The sequence below is a fragment of the Euleptes europaea genome, chromosome 2 (genome assembly GCF_029931775.1).
Source record: "Euleptes europaea isolate rEulEur1 chromosome 2, rEulEur1.hap1, whole genome shotgun sequence".
NCBI classification, from domain to species: Eukaryota; Metazoa; Chordata; class Lepidosauria; order Squamata; family Sphaerodactylidae; genus Euleptes; species Euleptes europaea.
Window position 1 is genome coordinate 48,288,976 of NC_079313.1, and position 24,750 is coordinate 48,313,725.

The 24,750-nt window shown below is 44.7% G+C and overlaps 1 protein-coding gene across 1 annotated transcript in view; it reads right to left on the reverse strand.

The window, feature by feature from the left end:
- The window catches only part of EPHX4 (epoxide hydrolase 4), a 29,685-nt gene extending 9,623 nt beyond the window's left edge, over nt 1–20,062 (reverse strand). Inside the window, exons 1-3 of the mRNA XM_056844207.1 lie at nt 19,835–20,062; nt 13,326–13,411; nt 6,395–6,552 (exon numbers count right to left, since the gene is read on the reverse strand). Coding sequence (XP_056700185.1) covers nt 6,395–6,552; nt 13,326–13,411; nt 19,835–20,062 — 472 coding nt within the window. The remainder of the gene's footprint in view (nt 1–6,394; nt 6,553–13,325; nt 13,412–19,834) is intronic.
- Between the last annotated feature and the right edge of the window lie 4,688 nt (nt 20,063–24,750).

The window sequence follows — 24,750 nt, forward strand, 5'->3', positions numbered from 1 at the left end:
AACAGGAGGGGCTTGCAAGCCTGTTCCTTCATATGCCAATATTATATCACACTTAGGGTTGCCAACTTAGATGTGGGGTCTGGAATTATAATTGATCTTCATTTTACTGAGATCAGTTCCCCTCAAAGAAATGGCAGCTTTGGAGAGCAGATTCTAGAGCATCCCACCCCTGCTGAGCTCCTTCCCTTCCCCAAACTTCAACCTCCCCAGTGACTGCCCGCACACCTCCAAGAATCTCCCGAGCTGGAGATAGCAACCCCAGTCAAATTACTTGAACACGTTATATTACTTGAACGCATTACTGTGACATTTCATCGTTACAGCTCCAAAAACATGGACCTCACAGACTCTGAGCCTGACCATTTAGTGGAGTTGCAGTGGCAAGGAATGGGGTCATAACGTACGGTGTCAACATTGGGCTTATCACACACCTAACTCTAGTTTCACTTGTTCTTTGCCAAGGATCAGTCATGCCCTGGCTTCCCTGAGGATCCACAGAGGTTAAGAAAGAGTGTAGGGCTTATTTTTATAAAGCGGCAAGGAACCTGGTCATCGCACAGAAATGAGCCAGGAGTTAGTAAGGCCTGGGCTTATGCCTGCAACAGAATGAGACAGCAGTATCCTAAAGTTACAGAACAGGCTGCATCACTTCAGATCACTTTTTTTGCCCTCCATGTAAAAAGCTCCCTGTAAATAAACAGATCATTAGGAAGAAAGGTTATTACCCAGGCATTTGCTATATTTCCACTTACTGAGAATTAGTCACGTAGGACAGTGGTTCGCAAATGTTTGCAGTGGGACCCTCTTTCCAAAACTCACTTGCAAAGCAACTTCATGCTATTCTCCCCTTCCCCAAGATAAAACAAAAAGTCATCAATTAGCATTGAACAAATTTGTGTCTAACTTTTTAATTTTTAGTATTTATAATAATGGGATCGACAAGAATTCACAAGATTATTTCATTCCTCCCTGCTGGTCCCCCTCCCCATGCTTTCCCCCTCTACTTCCTTCCCTCTCCTGCTCAGCCTCCATGGCCTCTCCCTTTCCCCCACTTCCTTCCCTTCCCCCTACTTTTTGTGTTTTGGTCCTATCTGCTTTTCCCCATTCTGTCTCTCTGCTTCCTCCTCACAGCCATGCAGCCTTTTTCCTTTTCTTACTTCTGTTCCACCTACCATTTCCTGATTTGTTTCTCCGCCCCACACTGTTCCTTTTCCTCCAGCTTGTCATTCCTCACCTTCATGGATCCCATGTTCTCTTCCCACACCCCCTCAGGGCCCCCACATCCTTTCTTTTGCTCCCTATTGTTGCCCCCCTTACCTCCTTGTTGGCACCATGGGATGTCTGCTGCAAAATGTCAGGTGCCCAAACTCTCTCTGTATGTGTGACTTATGTCTATGCATCAGCATACCCCATTTTTTTGGGGGGAGGGGCGTATTTAGCCTTCAACATATTTAATTCTGTTCTTTGGTGGTTTTCCCCAGGCTTACAAAATCATCTATGATGTGCCTATGTGAGCCCATCGTACAGATTTTTTTAATCCACACTAGGGTTGTCAGGTCCCTCTTCACAACCCGCGACAGGTTTTTGGGGTGGAGCCTGAGGAGGGCAGGGTTTGGGGAGGGGAGGGACTTCAATGCCATAGAGTCCAATTGCCAAAGCAGCCATTTTCTCCAGGTGAACTGATCTGTATCAGCTGGAGATCAGTTGCAACAGCAGATCTCCAGCTAGTACCTGGAGGTTGGCAACCCTAATCCACACACTGGGGCCAGGTTAAAAATCAGATATATGATTCAGCATTATTGAGGAACAGGCTATATTTCATGGCCATTTTGTTGTGATTGAGTAACCTCATTCAGACACACAAGCTACACGCATACCCAAAGAAGCTGCTTGTCAGTGGTCCCAACTCCCCCTCTCTTTAGCATCAAGCAAGCAGGCATACAAACATTCCAAAGGCTGGCTCCCCCCTTCCCTCCTCTACTCCTTTAAGTTTTGTTTCTCCGTGCAAAGGAACAATAGAGTTCTGTTCAGTAATGTAGCAATGCCCACCCGCTCTGTGGGGACTAGTGACATTGCAGTGACGAGCTGCAATCAAATGTTGATTGGAATGTGAAATGTCTATAAAACCTCTTGCATTGCCCCTCCCTCTGTGTGATAGGACTGCAGAGCTCATAGTCTGCTTTCTGGATCACCCGGTTCTGAATTCTTGGCCAATAAAGCAAGGCGTGACAGCTCACACCAGCCTCCTTGTCCTCATTGACTCCATTGGACTCTATGTTAATGGGGGGACACATCATTTGGCGCCCGTAACAGGTGAGACAGCCTGAGGGTTGGCCTCTAAAAAAAATTCCTGCCAGGAGACTGACTGCTTTTTAGAGTTGAGGTAAGATCATATTTGTTCGTGAGCCTCCTCTCCCAGCTTAGCTTCTTATTGTTGTTCCATTCCAGCTTTCTGACGCACCTACAAGAGAGTTGTGAGCCACTTTTGGGTCCAGACCAACATTTTGAGAACCATGGGTGTTGGGGACCTTTTAAAATAGTAACCCGTTTCCAGGATCTAATGTGCTATCCATTCTTTATCCTCAGCACCACCTCATTCCACTGCATGTGTAGACTAGGCCTCAGTTGATCAAGATCAGGAGGCAGGGATCACTGAGAAGTGTGGAGGGGCTGAAGAGACTGTAGAGCTAGAGATTTTAGTAGTTGCCAGAACTGCAACTAGGACCTCAGAGATCTATGCACAGCTGATATGATCAGCCCCAAGCAGGGCTTTTAAAAAATGTGCAGCCAGACACAAAGGTCGTTTATGCATGGCTTATCTCACGATTCTCCTGAGATTGTTTCAGTTCTCCACGGGGGTTAAGCATGATGTTCCCCTCCCTCGGGGCTCACTCAGCTTGCTTCCATACCACGATTTCCCTGGGTTTTCCAATCCGTTTTATCCTGAAATTAAGTTTTCTTCCGAGATTATCTTGGATGTGAGTAGGTGCATAATTCAGCTGCGGGTTGATCGTCCCACGTCCATACATGCCCCCAATCTCCAACTCCTCCTCCAACTCCTCCTTCACCCAGCCTTCAGCCATCCCCCGCCCCCCGCAATGCCCCAGGAAGCCATACTGGAGAAAGAGGCGGTCACGGTTGGCTCCTTTCTTTGGACTCCCTCACGGCATTTTTTCATTTTTTTCCCCTGCAGCTTTGATGCAATATTGATATATCATCCAAAATACTATTCAAAATAGCAGAGAGCCAAGCGAAGCCTAGGATCGTATGTTTTCTCTCCCTCCTGCATTTGGGTGATGACTTACCCACGGGGTGGGGGGGTGAGCGAGTGCTTGATCCTAGGCTTCGTATGGCTCTCTGTGATTTTAAATAGTCTTTTGGGCGATTTGATGATATATCGATATTACATCAAAGCTGCAGGGGGGAAAACGCGGCAAGGGAGCCCAGCGAAGGCGGCTTCTTTTTTAGTGAGTTTCAGCAAGTGTGTGTGTAAGTGTGTGTGTACAACGGAGAATCTCCCCCCCCCCTTTTCTTTTGTAGGATTCACAGACTCAGGGACGAAAGGAGAACTTGCCTCTATCCCATCTATTCTAGACAGTTTCAGCAGTGTGTGTATGATGGAGAGTCTCCCACCCACCCCTTTTACTTTTGTGGATGCAATTCTGTACTCCATTTTGCGAGAAGGATTGTGAAATGGCCACTCACCGGGGTGGGGGGGAGGAAGGGGAGGGGGCAGGGTGATGTTTTTGTCAGAATACGCACTACTGCCCGTGATATGGCATTTAAAGGGGTGGGGACTCAGGCGCTTCCTGATTTCTGAATGTGATTATGCTTTGCTCCTGAGACTCCCAGGACTTTCTTCACAACAAGAACATCCATGCATAAGGTTTCCAATCTTGGGATACAAAAGTGTGAGACAAGAGAAGGACGAACCAGGGACATGCTAACCATGCATAAATGACCAAAGTGTGCAGTTCCAAAAGAACATCTGTGCAGTTCTACATTTCAAGTCTTCTGCATTCATGCTATCATATTCCTAGTTCTGCAGCTTTCCTCTATGTGTAAGCCTCTAAGTGTCGGGGAATGTGACACACAAGGAAATTACAGAGATCTGCTATAACAGAGCACACTGGGCTGGACCCTGTGCAAAATTTCCACTTGTACTAGAGTTCCTGCACAAGCAAAACCACATGAAACAGACCATGGTAGCTAAAGTTGCCAACTTCCAAGTGGAGGCTGGAGATCACCCAGGATTACAATTCATCTCCAGACAACAGATATTAGTTCCCCTGGAGAAAATGGCAGTTTCAGAGGGTGGACTCTATGTCATTATACCCTGCTGAGGTCCCTCCCTTCTCCAAACTCTGCCCTCCCCAGACTCCCATCTCCTCCAAATCTCCATGAATTTCCTAATTGTGGGCTGGCAAACCTAGAGGTAGGTCTTTCACTAAATCAAACTTGTTCTAACCCTACTTGCATTTCCATTTGTACAAGAAGTTGTGCAACCAATCTCTGGGCACTATATAGGGAGGGAAGTGCTAGATATTGTACAAGGTCTTGCACAAGTGGAACTGCGCTACAACCATTTATGTTGCCACTTGTGCATCACTGGATCCAAGCCACTATGCAAAATTACAATTATATACCACTACTGTTCCAAATTTTCTTGGAAGAGTTCCTACCCACCAGAATCATACACTGTAGTGTTTCCTGTACTATAAAGGCTCCTGCCATTGTTCCTCCCTTATACAAAGCCTTCCTTTTCATGCTGAGACTTTGCCTGGACAACAACAGCCTTTACTGGCTCTGATCCTTGTTCTGTGACTTCCAGGTTTTGGCTTTCACTTGATGGCTGCCTACCACTCAGGTATAGGCAAATATGGGGACATAGGACAGGTAATCAGGGCCAAGCAGGATGAGTAATAAAGCTGAACAGAGCAAAATGCAGTCTTTAATATTTTACACCAAAACGCCTGCTCAGGACAAAATCCCGTTTTAGATTGGTTTGCAGGTCTGTTAAGATAGAAACATTAGGGCAGGGGTGTCAAACATAAGGCCCGAGGGCCAGATCCGGCCCCTTGAGAGCTCTTACCCGGCCCGCGAACCATATAGGCAGCCATCCTCTCCTACTCTCAGTATGGACTGGCAAGGCATGGCCCGGCCAAGTGACATTTATGTCATATCCGGTCCTTGTAAAAATTGAGTTTGACACCCCTGCATTAGGGCTTATCCAATCAATACCTACTTAATTTACCATTTAGACAGTACTTCCACAGACTGAATTTTAAAGGTATTACTTAAGGGTAAGACTTCTACAAATCAGCCAGGGTACATTACTCATTATACATGCAACTCTGTATGTGCTTGTGGGACGGGTGGGGTAATAGTCTTGCTGCAGAAATAGCCACCTGTTAATTTGCTGTTGTCTCTAAAGCAGTTGTCTGTTAAAGCAGTTACGGCTGTACAATCCAGCACAAGTGTGTGAGAGCGCACAACTACTTGAGGAAGCTGAAGGGAACACTGCTCATGGAGACTGGATGAATACACTCATGCTTGAGAACTCATCCAGCAAAGTTCATAAAACAGCACAAACTTTCACAAAGGTTGGTTTGTGGAGGGTTGTGTCATCACACAGAAAGTACCAGTGACAGCTGAACAATCATCCTCCCCATCAAAATTTGCAAGGACAGCACTGGCTGCACATAGGGTGGGTAGAGAAGGAGTTTTGGGTGCTGGGAAAGAGATTTCTATGCAACTGATGTTCTGCAGCTGTATCCCCTATAACAAACGAGTCACAACTGTACTTTACTGGGGGGAAAGAGGTCACCTGGAAAGACTTGTTCACTTGACTGCTGGGTTCAGACAAAACAGGAAGCCGTGGTTTGCAACTGCATGAACAAGCTTTGGGGATCCTCAGATTTATATTCTCCCTTTCCTCTAACTGTTTGGCCAGGTAATTCTAATTAGATATTTCCACATTCATGGTAAACCATCGGATCCAGCAAACTACGGTTTGTACTTATTGTGAACAGTAGGATTAAAGATTATGGTTTATTCGGTTTGGACTTCTGGATAGCCACTGAACCATGGTTTACCCTTCCAGCCATAATGGCAAACTACAATTTACAACTAAACATTGCAACAGCAAGTGAGTAGTGCACCTTTTAACACTTTCTTAAGCTGTTTTAACAAATTTTGTTCTTTTTTCAGAACGAATCACATCTTAATAAACCCAACAAATTTGCCTATGTGAATTTTAAAGTGTCACTGCTATATATACACACATGAGCAATCACACATGAAAGGGACTGTTGTTAAAGGAAAATTGTATTCATCTACCTAATCCTTTTTCAGAAATATTATAAATTGGGCAGCATAGCTGCTATTAACACACCCAGAGACTCTAAGATATCCTTTATATCTGTAATCAGACAATCAAGCTTGTAGTTCTCTCGATGGGCAGGAGCATCTGTTTCTCCGTAACCTCTCAAATCCAGAGCCACAACTCTGTATTCACTCTTAAATTCCCGCATTTGATGACGCCAGGAATACCTAGTAAATAGAAAATTAATTTTAGTTCAAACTAGTCACTTAAGATTCATAAAGTGCTTTTCCTTCCAAAGGAAGCCCAATGCAGTTCACAGAGTAAAAGCAAAATAACATCACAAAAACATTATAAACACAGCACCATTAAACACCCTACATATGAGCAGCTTACACAAATCAGTATAAGATTGGACCATAAATCCCTGCCTAAATAAAAGAATTGTTAGGTCTAATTTATCATAATAGGAAGAAAAATGAATAGGAAAACTAAATATTTTTGCCCCCATATTGATCTTGGCAGATAAAAGACCAAAAGATGATGGATTCTGATAATAAACAAAGGAAGCCATCAACTGTTTACATCCTTCAGTAGAATTATGGAATTCTGAACGCTGAAAGACCATCCATTGTTAGGATGAGGGCATGCTAATAGTTCAGGATGATCAGTTCATGTTGTACCTTTGAGAGCTAATGACCTTCCCAGCTAGTGGGAACTGTATAGAGATACAGTTTGCTTTGGAGCCAATCTAGCAATTTTGAGTTTGCGGGATTTGGACATATGCAACACAGCTGCATGGTGGCTGAAGATGAAGCATTTGGAGGCAGAAGGGAACCTGATGCAGGGTTAATGAATTAGCTAACTGCTTTAGGAGTACCGATCTGCTTCCAATATATTTTTTGCTTTTATATTTATAAATAAAACAAATATTACGAAGACACCCTAAGTCTCCAGTGCACTGTCATCCAAAGGAAATTAAATCATGTCACATTGCCTGTGGAACTTCTCACTGTTCAGGAACATACACAGCAACATGCAAACTAAGACACTTTCAGATGGCATACTAAGGACAGTTGCACATAGTTGAGAAAGCACTAGACAGTAAGTGTGTAGGGGGCAGGAAAGATGTTGTGTTTCTATGCTGATCCTGTTGGCTCGTCTGGACTTGCTCCCTGCAACGAGTGCAGGAATCAATACACTGATCAACAACTTCCAAATGCTGATTGGATCGTCTGAGCAGAAACTACACTACAACAGCATTGTGTACAGAGCTTAAATGCTTAGGAGACTAGATCAATGTGTAAAGGTCATGCTGAGACTAGCAACCATGAGCCTGCTTCCTCCCCACCCCCACCTCGCATACACTAATTTGTTGTCTGAACAGGGCTTTTCTCTTCCTAACTATCTCATATTGTACCCCATGCTTCTTCTAAAGATCTTGAGATGGCATACTTGGGGATATCCCATTTTATTATCCCAACAACCTTGTCAGGTAGACTATGCTATGAGATGGTGATTAACAAAGGCCATCTGGTGAACTTCATGGCTAAATGGGGATTTGAACCTGCATTTTCCATATCCGAATCTTTGTCCAATATACCACACAATCAGGGCAATCCTATACAAACTTATATCATTCTAGGTTATTTGGAGTTAGAAAGGTTAACTCTGCTTAGATTCACACAGTATCCAGTACTTCTGAGACAATTTATTTTACCACTACCTTTGTACCATAACTTAATGGGGAGGGGGAAGGGAAAGTGATTGTAAGCTGCTTTGAGACTCCTTTTGGTAGAGAAATAGGGTTGCCAGGTCCCTCTTCGCCACCAGCGGGAGGTTTTTGGGGTGGAGCCTGAGGAGGGCGAGGTTTGGGAAGGGGAGGGACTTCAATGCCATAGAGTCCAATTGCCAAAGTGGCCGTTTTCTTCAGGTGAACTGATCTCTGTTGGCTGGAGATCAGTTGTTATAGCAGGAGATCTCCAGCTAGTACCTGGAGGTTGGCAACCCTAGAGAGAAAAGTGGGGTATCAACTCTTCGTCTTCTTCTACCCATTCCTGTTTGTATTGATCATGTGTTCCCTTGTTGCCCTACTTTGGTGAGTGTTCTTCCAAAACATTCCAGTTCCCATGAAACATAGTGGGAATCCTTTTTTTCAGTGTTGGCTCCAGTTTCCCAGAGCTTTCACTGTTTTTGGTGGATTTAAGTCAACCACCTAACTTTTGCTAATGTTATATACGTAATATTTTATGCAAACCCATTTAAGACAGACCATTTAAATAGTATGTATTATGCATCTCTCCTACTTCCTTTGAGAAGTTTAGAACCTTTCAGTCTTCCATCCAACCACTTAAAGACCTAACTTAGCTTCACAATATAAAAGCATCACATGTCCTCGGGCAATTCCGTAGACATCTAAACATTACAGACATTTAAACATTATAGTAAAAGATACCTCAAACCCAACATTGTAAAATCTGAACACTTATTGGATACGGAGCACCTGCTCAGCCACAGTACATTGCTATCTACCTAGTCCACGTTTATCCTATCCTTCTTCCAAAGAGCTCAGGGTAGTGTACGTGGTTGTCTCTTGTCCGTTTTATCCTTACAACAACCCTGTGAGTCAGGTTATGCTGAGAGACTGATTGGCCCAAGGTCACCCAGCAAGCTTCATGACAGAGTGGGGATTTGAACTGGGGTCTCTCTGATCCTAGCCAAACTAACTACTATACTAGCTTACTTATTCTGTGAAGGTCTGAATGGGGTCTGTGTCTCCACATGGCAAATGTAAATCCAGAATGTTCCTGCAAACACTGAATACTTAAGGAAAAGTTAAATAATGCTCTGAGGGGGGGGAAAACAGACAGAATCACCAGCCCAACCGTTACCATGGTAAAAAGAAAAACATTCTAGAATTGCACTTTCTGATATCTGCAATGAAAGGAAATAGATGGAAATCTTAGATGTTGCCTTTACTTCCTCAAGGATAAATAACTGCATCTATTTTGGGAATGCCCAAGGAATATTTCTGGAAGGCGACTTCTATCAACATATCACACAATATTAGAGTAGTATTAACATATTTCTCACAGTAGGGATGCCAAGTCCGGGTTGCGAAATTCCTAGAAATTTGGGAGTAGGACCTGAGGTCCAATCTACTTAAAATGTGGGGGCTATATAAAGGACAGGCAGTAGCAGCTCCACTCTGCAACCCTATGGAAGTTTCAAGGCAAAAGATGTTCCGAAGTAGTTTGCCATTGCCTGCCTCTGCATCTCAACCTTGGATTTCCTTGGTGGTCTCCCATCCAAATACTAACCAGGGCTGACCCTGCTTAGCTTCTGAGATCTTACGAGATCAGGCTAGCTTAAGAACATAAGAAAAGCCATGCTGGATCAGACCAAGGTCCATCAAGTCCAGCAGTCTGTTCACACACTGGCCAACTAGGTGCCTCTAGGAAGCCCCCAAACAAGCTTCTGAGATCTTCTTACGAGATCAGATTAGGGCTGGACACATGTACAACGTACTTGTGTATACCTGTTTGTAAGAAAGAGCCAACACATGTTACCTGGATAAATGTGAAGCTTAAATCACATATTCAGCAGGACATGCATAGAATGTAACATGAGAATGAGTGAACACATGTATAAAGAAAAATAAAGAGTACTCTGTACACAGATTGTACATGTATTCACTGTAACTTGTGAACAGAGTTATGGACCTCATGTCATATAGAGCTGGTGTACACATAATACCAGCCCTGACCTGGATGGCCCAGGCTAGCCCGATCTCGTCAGATCTCAGAAGCTAAGCAGGGTCAGCCCTGGTTAGTATTTGGATGAGAGACCACCAAGGAATACCAGGGTTGCTGTGCAGAGGAAGGCACTGGCAAACCACCTCTGTTAGTCTCTTGCCATGAAAACCCCAAAAGGAGTCGCCATAAGTCGGCTGCGACTTGAAGGCACTTCTCACACACACACACACACCATACCCCAGGCTTGTATTTCACATCCCCCACTCTCTCCTCTTCCCAAGCACTCCCATAGTGCAGTCCTAAACAGAGTTATGTCCTTCTAAATCAATTTAAATCAATGGGCTTAGAAAGGGGGAAATGTGCTTAGGATGACACACATGTTTAATTAGTTACTTCATGTTTAATACAAAGCAATAGTCAGCAGTTATACCCAAACCAACAAACCATGATTTGCCCTTCCTATCAGGTTGCAAGTCACCGTACACTCAGACCATACTTTGCCAGTTTAGATTTCACACTAAACCATAATTTGTACTAAACAGGAACAGCTAATTGAGTCAGAGTACATTAGGGGTAGGGAAGCCAGGCTCCCCTACTATAGTCGGAAGTCCTGCCTGCTAACCCTGGCCTCCTGCTCTTACCCAGTGCAGCACCAGGAGAAAAATGGTGGGGAAATTGACATAGTGGCATTGACGCAAACCCATTAAGTGATGCCAGCATGTTGCTCTAGAATTCCATCCAAACTCTAGACGTGTGAACAAACCAAGTTAGTCACTTGTCTGAAGCAACATCAATGGGTGATTGGATCAAATTTAACTGGCATATAAAAACCAACTCTTCTTCTTCTTCTTCAGAGAGAAAGCAGTAAAGGCAGAACCAGGCACCATTGGTAGCAGCAAGGCCCAGTCATGGAAGCATTTCTGTGGGCTCCTATGCAGCATTACACTGGCTGCATCCATGTATTGTGCTGTCATTGCATTACAACTATAATTCACAACTGGATTTTCCTGTACCAACAAGACAATTCTTTTTTGAATTATATCTCTAGTGAAATGTCAGTGCAATACCCAACTATGTGCGGATGCTGCCAGTATCAGGTATCTCCCCTGGCAGGGACTGGCAGCCCTAATGCTAGGGGATGACCCTTGAACTCATACAGTGCTACCAACAGGCAACCCAGCTAAATTATCATTGCTAGAAAAAAAGTGATACATATGGAGGATGATATGCCTCACATGCCCCAGTGAGATTGACCTTGAGGTTCACTCAAGATGGCTGCCCAAGGTCTCAAAAGGAGGAATAAGCCACCTCCTCCTTGCTCATAGGATTGATCTGAAATAAGGTTGCCAACTCCAGGTTCAGAAATACCCAGAGATTTCAGGGTTTGGGGTTTAAGGAGGTTAGAGTTTAGGGAGGGAAAGGGCATTGTTAGGTATAATGCCACATAGTCCACCTTCCAAAGCAACTATTTTCTCCAGGAGAACTGGAATAAATGTTTTAATAAGCAATCTATGTAGTTTGGAGATCAGTCGTAATTCCAAGAGATCTCCAGCCCCCATTTGGAGGTTGGCAACCCTAATCTGAAAGGACCTTAGGTTATCCTTAATTTGGGGGCTCTCTCTTCTTCTGTCTCTTACAGGGAGCTTTCCAATCCGCATACATTTCCTGTTCTAATCTTCATATTCCTAAGCAGTACCTTGCCCAAGAGTATGTTGTTACTCCTAAGAAGCTGATAGTCACTGCTCATCCTCCCCTCTTCCAATTTCAGCTACTGGCAAGACCTGACGTCTGGCATCTGCAAAGCAAAGCTGTTCTTCATTTGCAGTTTGCACCTCACTGCCCCCTGCCATTTCCTTCCCTTATTTCAGCATGGATCCCATTTCTGAATCACAAGACTAGTGCACTGGGGACAACTCCATCCCCCCAATATATCTGACAGATGTACATTTATTAGGTACAGACATGAACGGTGTTGTTACCATTGGAAATGGTTATATATATCCACACATATACACAAGTGTGTGTGTGTATGAGTGAGTGTATACACACACACACACACACCAGTGCCGGATTTACATATAAGCTAAACAAGCGATAGCTTAGGGCCCCACTCTCTTGGACCCCCCCAAAAAATTTAAAGAAAAAAAACCTGGATGTACATTTCCAAAATATAAGATAAAAAACAAATAAAATAAAACCTACATACAGCAACAATGTTTTGTGTTGTGTAGGCTCCTATGATGTAAATAATGGGCCCCGCCTCCTAGCCTGCTCCCTAAAATATCACTGGTTTGCTCATTTCTATATTTAGGTGCCTACATTCTGCATGGACTGGTTGCATGGCAACATGTAGCATGCAGCTGCAGACTGCAGTGCAGCACAGTTGAATGTAGGTCAAGCTGTTGTACCTGTTATCTAATATTAAAGAGTGCTTGTAGTAGACTGATGATCAGGCAGCATAGACTGAGGGTATGAGTCTTATGCCTACTGATTGATTTCATGTAATACATAATTTATTTATTTTGATCCCATTATAAAATTACTTTAAAAAATACTCATCTTTATTATGTAGTAGTAGGCCTATATTATTATTTACTAGTACAGTTCCCTATTACCCCCACTTGCTACTATAATACTATATATAAATATTATAATTATATTTAATATTTTTCTTACAGTTTCTAAAATGTCAACCAGAAGTTACAAAGACAGTTGGCTGTTTCTGTATAATCTGTATTACAGACAAATTCCAAACATGCTTTTGAAATGTTTGAAAACTGATGCATAAAGAATGAATTCAAAATACATTGGGATTTATCTTTCATTTGGACAATAAATATTTATCTTTGCAACTACCACCTTTTCTTTATAACTTCAACTTTTGGTTCATTAAGCTTTGTCTTTTTTTTTTTCATGTCAACATGGAAAAATTCACTAAAGAAGGCAACTTGGATTGACATCACTTAGCAGCAAAGCTATGATGAGATTTGGAATCTTTAAACCGGGATTACATGGAATTGTACCACAATTTATGTTCCCAGCAGTGTGTGCAGTACGTACTATCACAATAATTATCATGGGATGATCCTTATTATACATAACAGCTATTCACTACAGACCTATTAGACAAAGTGGAGTAACAATAAAAATAAATAAGAAAAGCACAATGGATTTACTGATTTTACTTATGCAGTCAGGTGCCAATGTGGTATTAGCTTACAAAAGGAAAGGAAAGCAGAGAGTTTTACCAGAACTCTGGAAAGCCATGGAGTAGCAGCATTAGTGGTTTCCCCCTCTCGCCAGCAGCCACATAGTGAAATCTTAATCCAGAATCCTGGAAGAGAAGACAAACTGTATTTCTGTATTCACAAGAGAATGCTCAGGTACCTCAATACTAAACAAGCAAGGTTTTTTCCCCAACTGACAAACTGAATTTAAGACTCAATAATACTTGCATTTGATAAGTAAGGTTGCCAACCTCCAGGTAGTAGCTGGAGATCTCCCGCTATTACAATAGATCTCCAGCCGATAGAGATCAGTTTACCTGGAGAAAATGGCTGCTTTGACAATTGGACTCTACAGCACTGAAGTCCCTCCCCTCCACAAACCCTGCCCTCCTCAGGCTCTGCCCCAAAAACCTCCCACCAGTAGCAAAGAGTGAGTTGGGAACGCTATTGATAAGTCCCAAAGGGAAGATCTCCTCTATATCAGAAAGGCCAGACATGTTCTATCCCATTTTGTTTTTCTTTGCTACCTCCCTTCCTTTCTGCTAATTTTAAAATTGGTTTTGTCCACAGTACTATTCCTCAGCATCTTGAAGTGGAAATTCACCTTGTCTGTAACATTTAGGGAGCTATCTTAAAAGGTCTACTGAGAAGTATGTGACATATTATTCAATGAGGTTACTCCCAGAAAAGTATCCTTAAGATTGCAGCCAAAATTAATTTAAAATCTTTAGGTCGATTAAAAAAATGTGCCCCTGATTAATTGGGAATCAGATTAAAAATATATATAATCTTTTAAATGCAAGTAATTCTTAATCCACAAGAGGGTTACACCTTGCTAAAAGATGCATTCTTCTCTGTACCTCAAATTGGAGGGAAGGCCTCTTCCAATGATGCTGCTGAGGCACATACATGCATCAGCAAAAAGGGGGAAATAGTTGCAAACAACTGCAGTATTCAGATGCAAATTTATGCAGGATATCTCCAATTTTGCTTGAACACATGAAGCTGCTAGTCCATTAACCCATCTAGATTAATTTTGTTTACTCTGACTGGCGGCTACTTTCAAGGACTGCTGGAACAGAAAAGTCTTTTCCTGCTACCTGAAATTCTTTAACCATAGATAACAGGATTCAACCTGGGACCTTCTACATGCAAATTTCCACATATAGGAGGAGAAAGAAAATTTGGGTCTGCCCAGCTTCACTGTGATTTTGTATAGAATCAAACTCACTCCTTAAAACATTATACTAAATATGGTCCCTCATTTCTCATTCATTGATAGGGTTGCCAACCTCCCACACTATTACAAATGATCTCCAGGCAACAGAGGTCAGTTCACCTGGAGAAAATGGCCACTTTGGAAGGTGGACTCTAAAGCATTATACCCCACTGAAGTCCCTCCCCTCCCCAAACCCTGCCCTCCTTAGGTCCCACCTCCAAAATCTCCAAGTATTTCCAAACCAGGAGCTGGCAACTCTATTCAATTACGAGCAGCCAAGTGCAACAGAACACCTGTAAAAGGAAACTACTTAGACCTGGAATTATTGTTAGATATTTATATCCTGTTTTTCTCCCCAATAGAGAACCTTACAACATTGTCACAAGAATGTTTACAACATTGTTTTTCCCTCCTCTACTTTATCCTCATAACAACCACCCTGTGAGATAGGTTAGGCGGAGAGAAAGTGGCTGGCCTGGTCACCCAGTGAGCTTCGGTGGCAGAGTGGGGAATCTGGGCATCTTAGATCCTAGTCTGACACTCTAACCACTACACTATGCTGGAAATGAGATGTGGTGCCAAAATTTGTCCTCTATCACTCTGCTGCTCTCAGAGATTGCATGAAATTGGTATGCATATACCTCAGGTTAGTTACTACAGGAACAATGGCTACATTTGCTACTGTAGCCACAATGAGTCATAGCACTACTTCAATTGGCAAATGATGTCTTGTACTATTTCAGTTCAACAAACAAGCTCTCTGCTGGGACTGATAATAAGGACACCAGTCAGGCACTGCGGATCTTTGTCTATTAGTAGCTATCTTGAGAGCCTCCATTCATTTCATGCTTGACAGCAGACAGCTGTGAGAAACTACCACACGGCTGCCCTGCAAGAGTATGTCACAGGGGTATGTCCTGGATAATTGAGAAAAGTTTACTTGGCTGCTAAATTATTATTTTATAGTTACAGAACTTAAGTAGACTTCGAAGCCAACTTAAGTCTCATGGCTTCTCCCAAGGAACTACTGGTTACTGAGGGCAATACAAATTCTCTGAGAAAGAGAGCTACCATTTCCAGCATTCTTTGGAAGAAACCCACAATTGTAAAAACGAATTCAAATTTGGGGTGTGGACATACTGATAAATGGGACCATTTCTCGTTGTAGATAACTCAGTTCTTTTTATGTGTGATCAAGAAAATGTATAAGGACAGAAATCGCTTGAAAGTTTCCTAAGCAAGTTACAGTCCTACCAAGAAATCTGAAATATTAAAATAAATCTTAATTTGGGCTAACCAATAAATATTTCATCTTTCTACATAGACCATTATGATTGCACCCAGCAGTATCTTATCAGTGTGGAAGATCAAGTACACAGACAGAGCATGTCCTGGCCAGGATCCTTTCAGGCACTGAGTCTAAATGAAAGTTATAGAGCTCACAGGCAGCCTTTCACATTGATAAATGAGGGTGATGGCAAAAAATGGTGAGAGAACCCAGAAGGACAGTGGTTAAGCAGGATCCCAAGAATACAATCAGCCCAAAACTGTACCAGATCATGAAGTCAGCAAGAAAGGAGTTAATCAAGTTGGCCAACAAAGGCAGAAAGGGGCCTGAAAACCAGAGATGTCTGAACTAAGCCAACAAAATGGTCTTCTTCAGGCTGCCTTCGTTTATGGGGCCATAGCTTATATCAGAACTGTGCCTCTGGCAAGTGGTGAAAAAAAGGCGCTGATCCTGTATGTACTCACTCTTGAACTGCAGGTGATCAGCCCTCATACCTGGGCAAATACATGGACTCCTGTTGGGTTTTGTGGCAATGGGCTTGTCAGCAGGGTTAGTTCCTGGTGACTTCATGGAGAACACAAAATCTTGAGATCAGGAGAGGAATAAAATAAGTAAGGGTCCCCTTTGACAGCAGTCACAGACTAAGCAAGGAATCTGTGCTGAGTTCCCAACACTGGAGTACATAACCCTCTCTTCCTCTAGAATACTATCCCACCTGACCTAGAAAATACATATGAACCTATGGGAACTAAGTGGTTGAGCTGTTGTGGGAAAGGACTCAAGATGCTAAGTTCAGAAAAAAACTATTTCCTCTTCTGGATAGAGCTTAGAAAAACATCTTTTACCAATCTTCTGTTCAAGCTGACTACGCACAGTGCTGATTGGCTGGAATATGTTACGTCAACAATCACAAACACATCTCATTTTCAGAATAATTTTGCAATGCCTTTTAAAATTACGTGCCTTAAAAGAATAAAACTGAAGTAACAAACCCTTTGAAGTAACAAAGAGGAATAAATGTTCAAGTGATGGTTTAGAAATGTTTTTAAAAGGTGGGCTGCATGGTGGGAAGGAAACAGATGACTGAATCAGAGTCCAGATAGCTGATAAGTATGTCTGTCAGCACATTGTGGCAGGAATGGGCTCACTCTGAGGCTAGAGGGAGGACCACAAGTCTTAGTTTAAAATATGTTTGCACGCACACTAACAGTTTGGCCTCCCAGGTGATGAGAGGTGCCCTTGTTTCAGTAACTGGTAGGTCTTGCAGTTGTTTTCCCACATCTGACAGAATTCCTAAGAGTGCTTTATTCATTGAAAACAGTCATATTCTTTGTGTGGGACTCTAGTTTGGAACAGATTATTTGGATCTGAGAAGTAAGTCACACAGTTCAATGGTATGAAATACAATCTCTCTATAAACAACTGTTTTTTTAAATCTGTCTGAATTTTAGATGCATGTGAAAACAACTTCTAGCTGAAGAATTCAGATCAGATCTTTATGGTTTCATAGACTTAGCATAACTTTAAATATGTCAATTCTTTGCTTCCGATGAATTGCCTCCTTAATACTTCATAGTATACATGAATTTATTTTTGTTGTACTCAGAGGCAGTTGATATTGAATTCACTCTGGATGTATAATTTAATTAAGCATATTAGCAGTGGAGATAGTATGGTAATACCAGTCAGTGCTACCCCTGCTTATCACCTTTCTCCCCCTCCCCCATTTCCACGCTCTGCATCAGTTACTTGGCTTTTCAGCACCATAAAGGGGAGGAAGCATCATGTCACATCACATGATCAGGCTGCAAACCGCAAATAAGTGAAATTGCAAGTCATGAATCCATCAATCCATCATGTGCAAGGGTACAAAAGTAATATTTGACTCAGGCCTAATAAGAAGCCTCTCCAGATTTTGCCTCAAGCTCACCCACTTTCAGCTCCCTAATGGTGGGCACATAGGAGCCCCGTGGCGCAGAGTGGTAAACTGCAGTACTGCAGTTCAAGCTCTGCTCACAACCTGAGTTCGATCCCAACGGAAGTCGGTTTCAGGTAGCCGGCTCAAGGTTGACTCAGCCTTCCATCCTTCCAAGGTCGGTAAAATGAGTACCCAGCTTGCAGGGGGTAAAGAGAAGATGACTGGGGAAGGCACTGGCAAACCACCCTGTAAAAAACAAAGTCTGCCTAGTAAACGTCAGGATGTGACGTCACCCCATGGGTCAGAAATGACCCAGTGCTTGCACAGGGGACGTTTACCTTTAATGGTGGGCACATAGAACCAACCTTCTGTGCACTGGAGCATGCATTATCCATGCCTAGGCTTGAAGAGCAGGGGCCATTTGGATATTTGGATATTTATAACATCATTCGCGGGCCATACAAAATTATCAACTTAAAAATTAGCCAACCAAGCCCCAAGCAGGCAGCTGCTCCAGATGACACCCCCCCCCCGCCGGCATGGGCAAGCAGGCAGGCATCCAACCGGGAATACATTTATCCATGGCCTGGTGGGAAAGGGTTAACCCAGTTTCTTCGGCGGTCCTAGCAGCTCCATAGCTAAAGACTCTTCTGCAAGGGGGGGAAAGGATGCCTTTTCTCAGCAAAACATACTCACATCAGCCTTGAATAGAGGCTATTCCTGTCCGCGGGAGGGGGGCGGATCACCAGTCTTAGATGCTTCTGAACTACAGATCTGCCAGGACCCACAAAGGGCCAGACCAAATGGTTTCGCGGGCCTTAAATGGCCCCCGGGCCTGACGTTCCCCACCCCTGGGCTAGGGCAAAAGAAACTGCACCACAACAGACTTCTCACCAAAAGGTGACATGTAGTATACAAGGAATGGATATTTCCCATTTAACTTTGACTCATTACCTGCAGATCTGACTTGCACAAGCTAACGACGGTGGGATAAGCTTTGGTAAGCCCCAAGACTCCCCCCCCCCCCCAAGTATCTACTAAGGTTGAGGAAGCTCCTGTCCATCTCTCTTCAACTCTCTTGCTCTGCATATTTCCGTATTTCTGTACTTCATTTACAGCCTGCCTTTCTCACAGAGCCACAAGACGGATTTGGTTGTTTTAATCGGTATTTTCTCTGCAGGCAAAACAACCCCACTTAACTCCAGGCGGGCGGACCGCCGGTGTCATCGCCCTGCGCCAGCCCTCCCATCCGTCCCAGCGGTCACCCTGATGGTCCACAGCACCGCCCAACCGTGCTGAAGCCCACGCAGCCAATAAAAAAGCCGCCGCGCACCAGAGACCCCACCAGCTTTGGTAGGTGCGCGGACGTCAAAACGGGATCGCCCCCTGGGGGCCCTTTGCCTCTTCCAAAGCCCCTCCCGCAATAGATCAGCGAGGCAAGCATCCATCACCCCCGCTCCAAAGCGGAGAAACCCGTGACCCCTCTCCGTTTGCTGCAGCGGGAAAAGGCAAGAGCCCAGTAGCACCTTAAAGACGAACAGAAATACTCAAGGGATCTGAAGAAGTGAGCTGTGGCGCACGAAAGCTCATACCCTGCCAGACAATATTTTTGTTAGGCCATTTATGCACGGGAGGTTTTGCCTTGGATTTGCTGCTCTCTAGATGCACCTTTTCCCCATCCAAATTGTCCAAACTCAACAATAAGCCCCCATGCAGAGTTTTGAGAATTGGCATGGGAAAAATGTGCATCTAGAGAGTGGCAAATCCAAGGCAAATCCCCCCGTGCATAAATGGCCTTAGTCTTGAAGGTGCTCCTGGACCCTTGCCCTTTTCTGCTACTGCAGACAGACGAACACGGCGACCCACTGGGAATTATTTCCATTTGCTGTGGGGGGCAGACCTTCCGGATTGTTTTTCTTTCGGCAGCGAGGCACCTCGGGGGGGGGGGGGAGGCGGCAAGCAGCCAACCCCCGATCTCGCCAAGCGTCCCCCCGTTTTGCAAAGGCAGGGGCTCGAGCCAGCCGCTGGTCGGCCTGCGGCCACCCAAGTGGGCTCTCCTCTCCAGCCTCCTCCTCCCCCGGACGCCCGCACGCAGCCCGCTGTACCTTGGTCCTGACATAGCAGTGCGTCCCCAAGGAGGGGTCGTTGAGGCAGGCGGGCGGGTTGTCGCGGGCGGGCCGCTGGAAGGTCTTGGCCGGCCTCGTCGCGAGGCTCCACAAAAGTTTCAGCAGCTGCAGGCCGGCGCAGAGGGCGCAGCAGCTGTACACCAGAGCCCAGAACAGCAGCGCCTTGGCTGCCACCATGAGCGAGGGGGAAGCCAAGGGTCTCGCCATCCAACCGCAGGGGCGGCGGCGGCTCCCCGAGGCGGCTTTCCCCCGTCAGCGGCGGCGGCGAGAGGGGCTCTGCCGGCAGGAGGGCAGCGCGGAGGGAGCGAGCAGCAGCATCCTCCTCCTCCTCGCAGCCAGGCGCGCGAATGGAGGCGCGCGGACCCGCACCGGCCGGGGGTGGAGGCGGCGGCGGCGGCGGCAGCAGCAGCAGAGCGCGCGGCAAGCACGCGCGCACGCGGCGCGGAGGCAGGGGATGGCGCGCGGGAGCGGCCTGCGGGGCAGGGTCCGGCCCGAAGGCTACGAGCCAGGCGGCCGCCCGGGATCCAGAACGGGCAGTCTGGGGCGACCGACTGCCCCGACGCACGCGCGCGCACCGCCCAATATCCTGGGAGAAGAGGAGCCCCTTCTTCCACCTTCGAACCATAACCCAAAATAAAAAACCCCATGGCCCCTACATGACCTTCGTTGGAGCCCTTTCACACGTTCTGCAGAAGCAGCCCAGGTTTGCCACCTGTTAAGCCCGCGGGGGAAGGAGTCACCCGATCGGAGACGGAGTTTGTAATGCCTGCGATCGTTATTCTTATTTGAACGGGTGCGTTGGTGTTCGGCCTGCATACTTGCTCTTATGGAAATGCTAGGCCTGGAGTATAAAAGCTGGTTTGGAACGCTCTGTATCCATGTGCACACACGCGCGAGGGCTTTGGGGAGGTGGCACCCGGGAGTCATGAGGCCTTCAATCAGGCGCTCTGGGTCTGGTACAGCCTTCCACCAATACACGGCCCAGAATTACCTACCGCTTAAGGAATGTTAAGTGTCGGTTCCCCGCCCCAGATCGTGTAGCCACCTGACTCCCCGCCTCAACTCCCACTGATAGGCCTATGCTAACCCAAAGGTGTCCATCATTGGGTCTTTGTGGGGCTAGGCTCTGTATTGCGTGTGTTGTAACACCGCTGACCAGAGGTTATAAATGTAGTGGCAATCCTTTGTTCTGGTGTGTGGATTGTCCTGCTCTTTGGGGCAATCACACCCAACTGCATTATTTTGGCCACAATAAACAGATTGTTAATCTTCCAACCTCCGACTGTGTTATTTATCATTGGCTACTAAATAATACAGCAAGCACTTCAAGCTCAACAACGCAGCTTTATTTGATTTCAGCACAGAACTGCTTACACACTGGACGTGCCCTGCTTATATGCCCCCCTGGCCGCCTGCAGCCACTCCCCCCTGATCCGTGACAGGGGGAATACCCTTTCGGCGACCAATGGGACCTGTTGGTTAAGGGCCAATAGGATCCATTTGCTTGACCAATAGGGTGAGCAGGGTTTAGGATCCTTCGTGCAGAACTCAAGCTCCTAAGTCTCCCTTGATTACTCTCCATCTATATACATACACAACACCACCGAACACTGGTTCACATACGTCCAAGGTCTCTAGGGTTGCCAACCTCCAGGTGCTATATCAATACAAGTGGATAGCCAGGCTAAAACATACACAGTGACTGTACAAGTGAAATAGAGTCTCTCTCAATTGTAGAGGAAATGGTATCCAGAGTATTCACAACGAGGTTCACAACGAGGAGACGATCGTTTCGAGTTCACAATGAACAAGTCTTCATCAGTCCTTCAATATCCTTTTGTATATATATTCACATATTCTCCCATATCGGGTAAGATTTGAGATTGCCAATAGCTTATAATTTCCCACGAAGGGTAAAGTACACGTTGCTTCCCAAGCAGGGTAAGAATTAAAGTGTAGCTGGAGATCTGCTAATTACAACAGAGATCAGTTCACCTGGAGAAAATGGCCACTTGGGCAATTGGACTCTATGGCACTGAAGTCCCTCCCCAAGCCCCATCCTCTTCAGGCTCCGTCCCAAAAACCTCCTGCTGGTGGCAGAGAGGGATCTGACAACCCTAGTGGTTGCCCAGATGTCTACAACATCCAGGGAGGACTCTCATGCGTGAGAAGGCCATCATGCATTTAAAACCACCAGTAGGGTCTTTTAGGCCACAATACATCAGGTGCATCAAGTGCAGCAAGACAATTTTATTTCTTTACTTACTTCATTTGTACCCCTCCTTTCTCCCCAATGGGGACCCAAAGCAGCTTACACCGTTCTCCTCTTCTCCATTTTAGCCCCACAACAACACTGTGAAGTAGGTGAGGCTGAGAGGGTGTGCCTGGCCCAAGGCCACCCGAGGAGTGCAACGTGCATAATCTGACCCAGAGCTGCAACCAATCACATCTCCTCGGTACACATTATGATACCCATGCATGGTGCACTCTCACCTTACATTTTTAGATGCATACATTACAAATGTGTAAGATAGCCCATGACAACTTTTACTCAACAAAGTGCCAAATTCATTACTCCTGGGTTAGCCAGAGAGTGAGCCAGCCTTCCTCAGGTGGGCCCTGCTTCTTTTCCAGGTAGGTTTCAGTGGAACAAATGAAAAGGAGGGGGTTATGAATTTGTGACCCCTGTCACCAAGACCAAGTATCTCTGGGTATTTCTGGCTGTTACCGCACTTGTATTCCCAGCGATGTATTAAGAGTTTGAAAATGTTATAAAAAATACTGTTCACACTTTGGCCCTTTTAGCTGTGAAGACGTCTTCCAACCATTTATAAGCTGTGGTATCCAAAAACCCTTTTAAAGCTATGTTTTTTATAACATTTTCAAATTCTTAATACATCGCTGGGAATACAAAGTGCGGTAACCCCCAATGTCTATATGATATTGTAGTGTAAATGAAGCACTTCACTGTGTGTTCACAATCCAGGGTGTAATTTTGTTTTGCATTATATTTTCCATGTTTAGCTCATTTTTAAGTTTCACCCTCCAGATCTAAGTGCTCAGAAAACAACATATAGTTCATTACAGTTCCATAAAGAGTCTTTAGCATAAACTGACTGCTAAGCCTTAAAAGTCTCATCCTTTTGGAACCTTGTAATACAGTTTAACACATGTAAATTGTTCTCATAAATAGCTTTTAAAGGGTGCTCAGTTGTCATATATTAATCTCAGTATTGATTAAGCATCTGTTGATTGTGCAAAGCAAAGCCTAGCTGCCAAATCCGTCACTAAACCTTGCAAAGGCTGCTGAAATGGTAATTTTAGAGACCTACATTTAACAGGAATTCCACAAACTTCTTTGAACATCCTGTTGATTTTAAATGAAATCCTCAAAATGGTACAGGCTTGCTTTTTGCAAATCTGGATCCCAAAGCAAACTAAAACTAATAGATGCATACATGGGAGGGGAGAGAGAGAGAGAGACAGAATGAGGCTTGATCATTTTTCTTCATAGCAGTCTGTTTTACCAAAGGTAACAGGTCCAAAGCCCCGTGGAAGCTTTAAGACCAAATGCCAACCAGGGTCAGCTCATGGTAGAATTCCTGTCAAATTGGCATCTCACCTGAAGATTAGGAATGGGAATCATTGCTTTCTGTTATGGGTACATTAAGACATAGGCATTCTCTTATTTGAAAAACAATTTATTGGTGCAGTCTTTTTCTTATATTTGAAAGGGGAGATATTTATTGTGCTTGATGAAAAGAAATGCTCCCTTCATTTACCTGCATTTCGTCCCCAAACGTTCCAGTAGTTCCTGGCACCAATAAAATTTCTAAAAAGAAAAATGGGAAGGGGGCAGAACATTACAACGCAGTTTCAACTTCAGTACTTCCCATTTGGGAGCTCTGTTGGTGCTGTGACAAGATTTTGCCCCCCTCCCAGTGCCTGGTTCACAATTTTGTCCTAATTTTGGATTCCATTCCAGCATATGAAAGTTCCCCTACACACTCCTATGCATCCGTTCGCACTATGAATTTCTCACTGACCAGAAACATTATTACACTCAGAAATGCCATGGAAAGAGACAAATGCCTTTGTTTACTACCAATTAATTCTATACTTTTTTTAAAAAAGGAAGACTGCTCCAGAACAGTGCAATTACAAGATTTCTTCTCTTGCCAGAAGCAGTAGTTGGGTGTTGGAATCCTCCTTTCTTCTCCCATGCAACTGTTCAAGGAAGGGGAGAGTAGGGACAGAGGCCCAGCAGCAAAACAGCAAAAAGGCGCCTGGTTGGGGATGTGGTCATTCTGGCTGAAAAATGAAAAGATAGTGGAATAACTCTATTCCTACCCAGATGGGCTGAGAATAATGACTGCATGACAATTAAGCCGGGAGGTTGGGGGTTCAATGCACATCAGAGGTGAAAGGGAAAACAACAGATTGTCCAGAGCCATCTGAAATCTCCGTTACAAGGATAGTTTCACTCCTAATTGCATCAGCAACATGACAACCACAGAACCCTCCTCTGGTGTGGAAGCAGCCCAGGTAAGTATAGTTGCATCCGTGCAGAATCGTATGATATGGACAGGGGAGGAAGAGACTTCTAGAGCTTCCCCCATCAATCCAGGAATTCAAAGATAAGGGAGATAGGCACAAAGAACAGGCAAGAAAGGGGCCAACCAGGAAAGACATCCTCTCCCTGATTTTGTATGTGGAGTAAGTTACCAGCACTTCCCTGTTGCTTCCCAATTTGACTGTGGGAGATGAAAGTCAGTGGTCGCCTAGAAACCACCACACTCATTCTCTTCGGCCTTCCTCAGAAGAGGCCACCTATTTAAAATGAAAAAGAGTTCCACAGGGTTTTCTTTTAAAGTGCCTTTTTCTGAGGCAGAGTG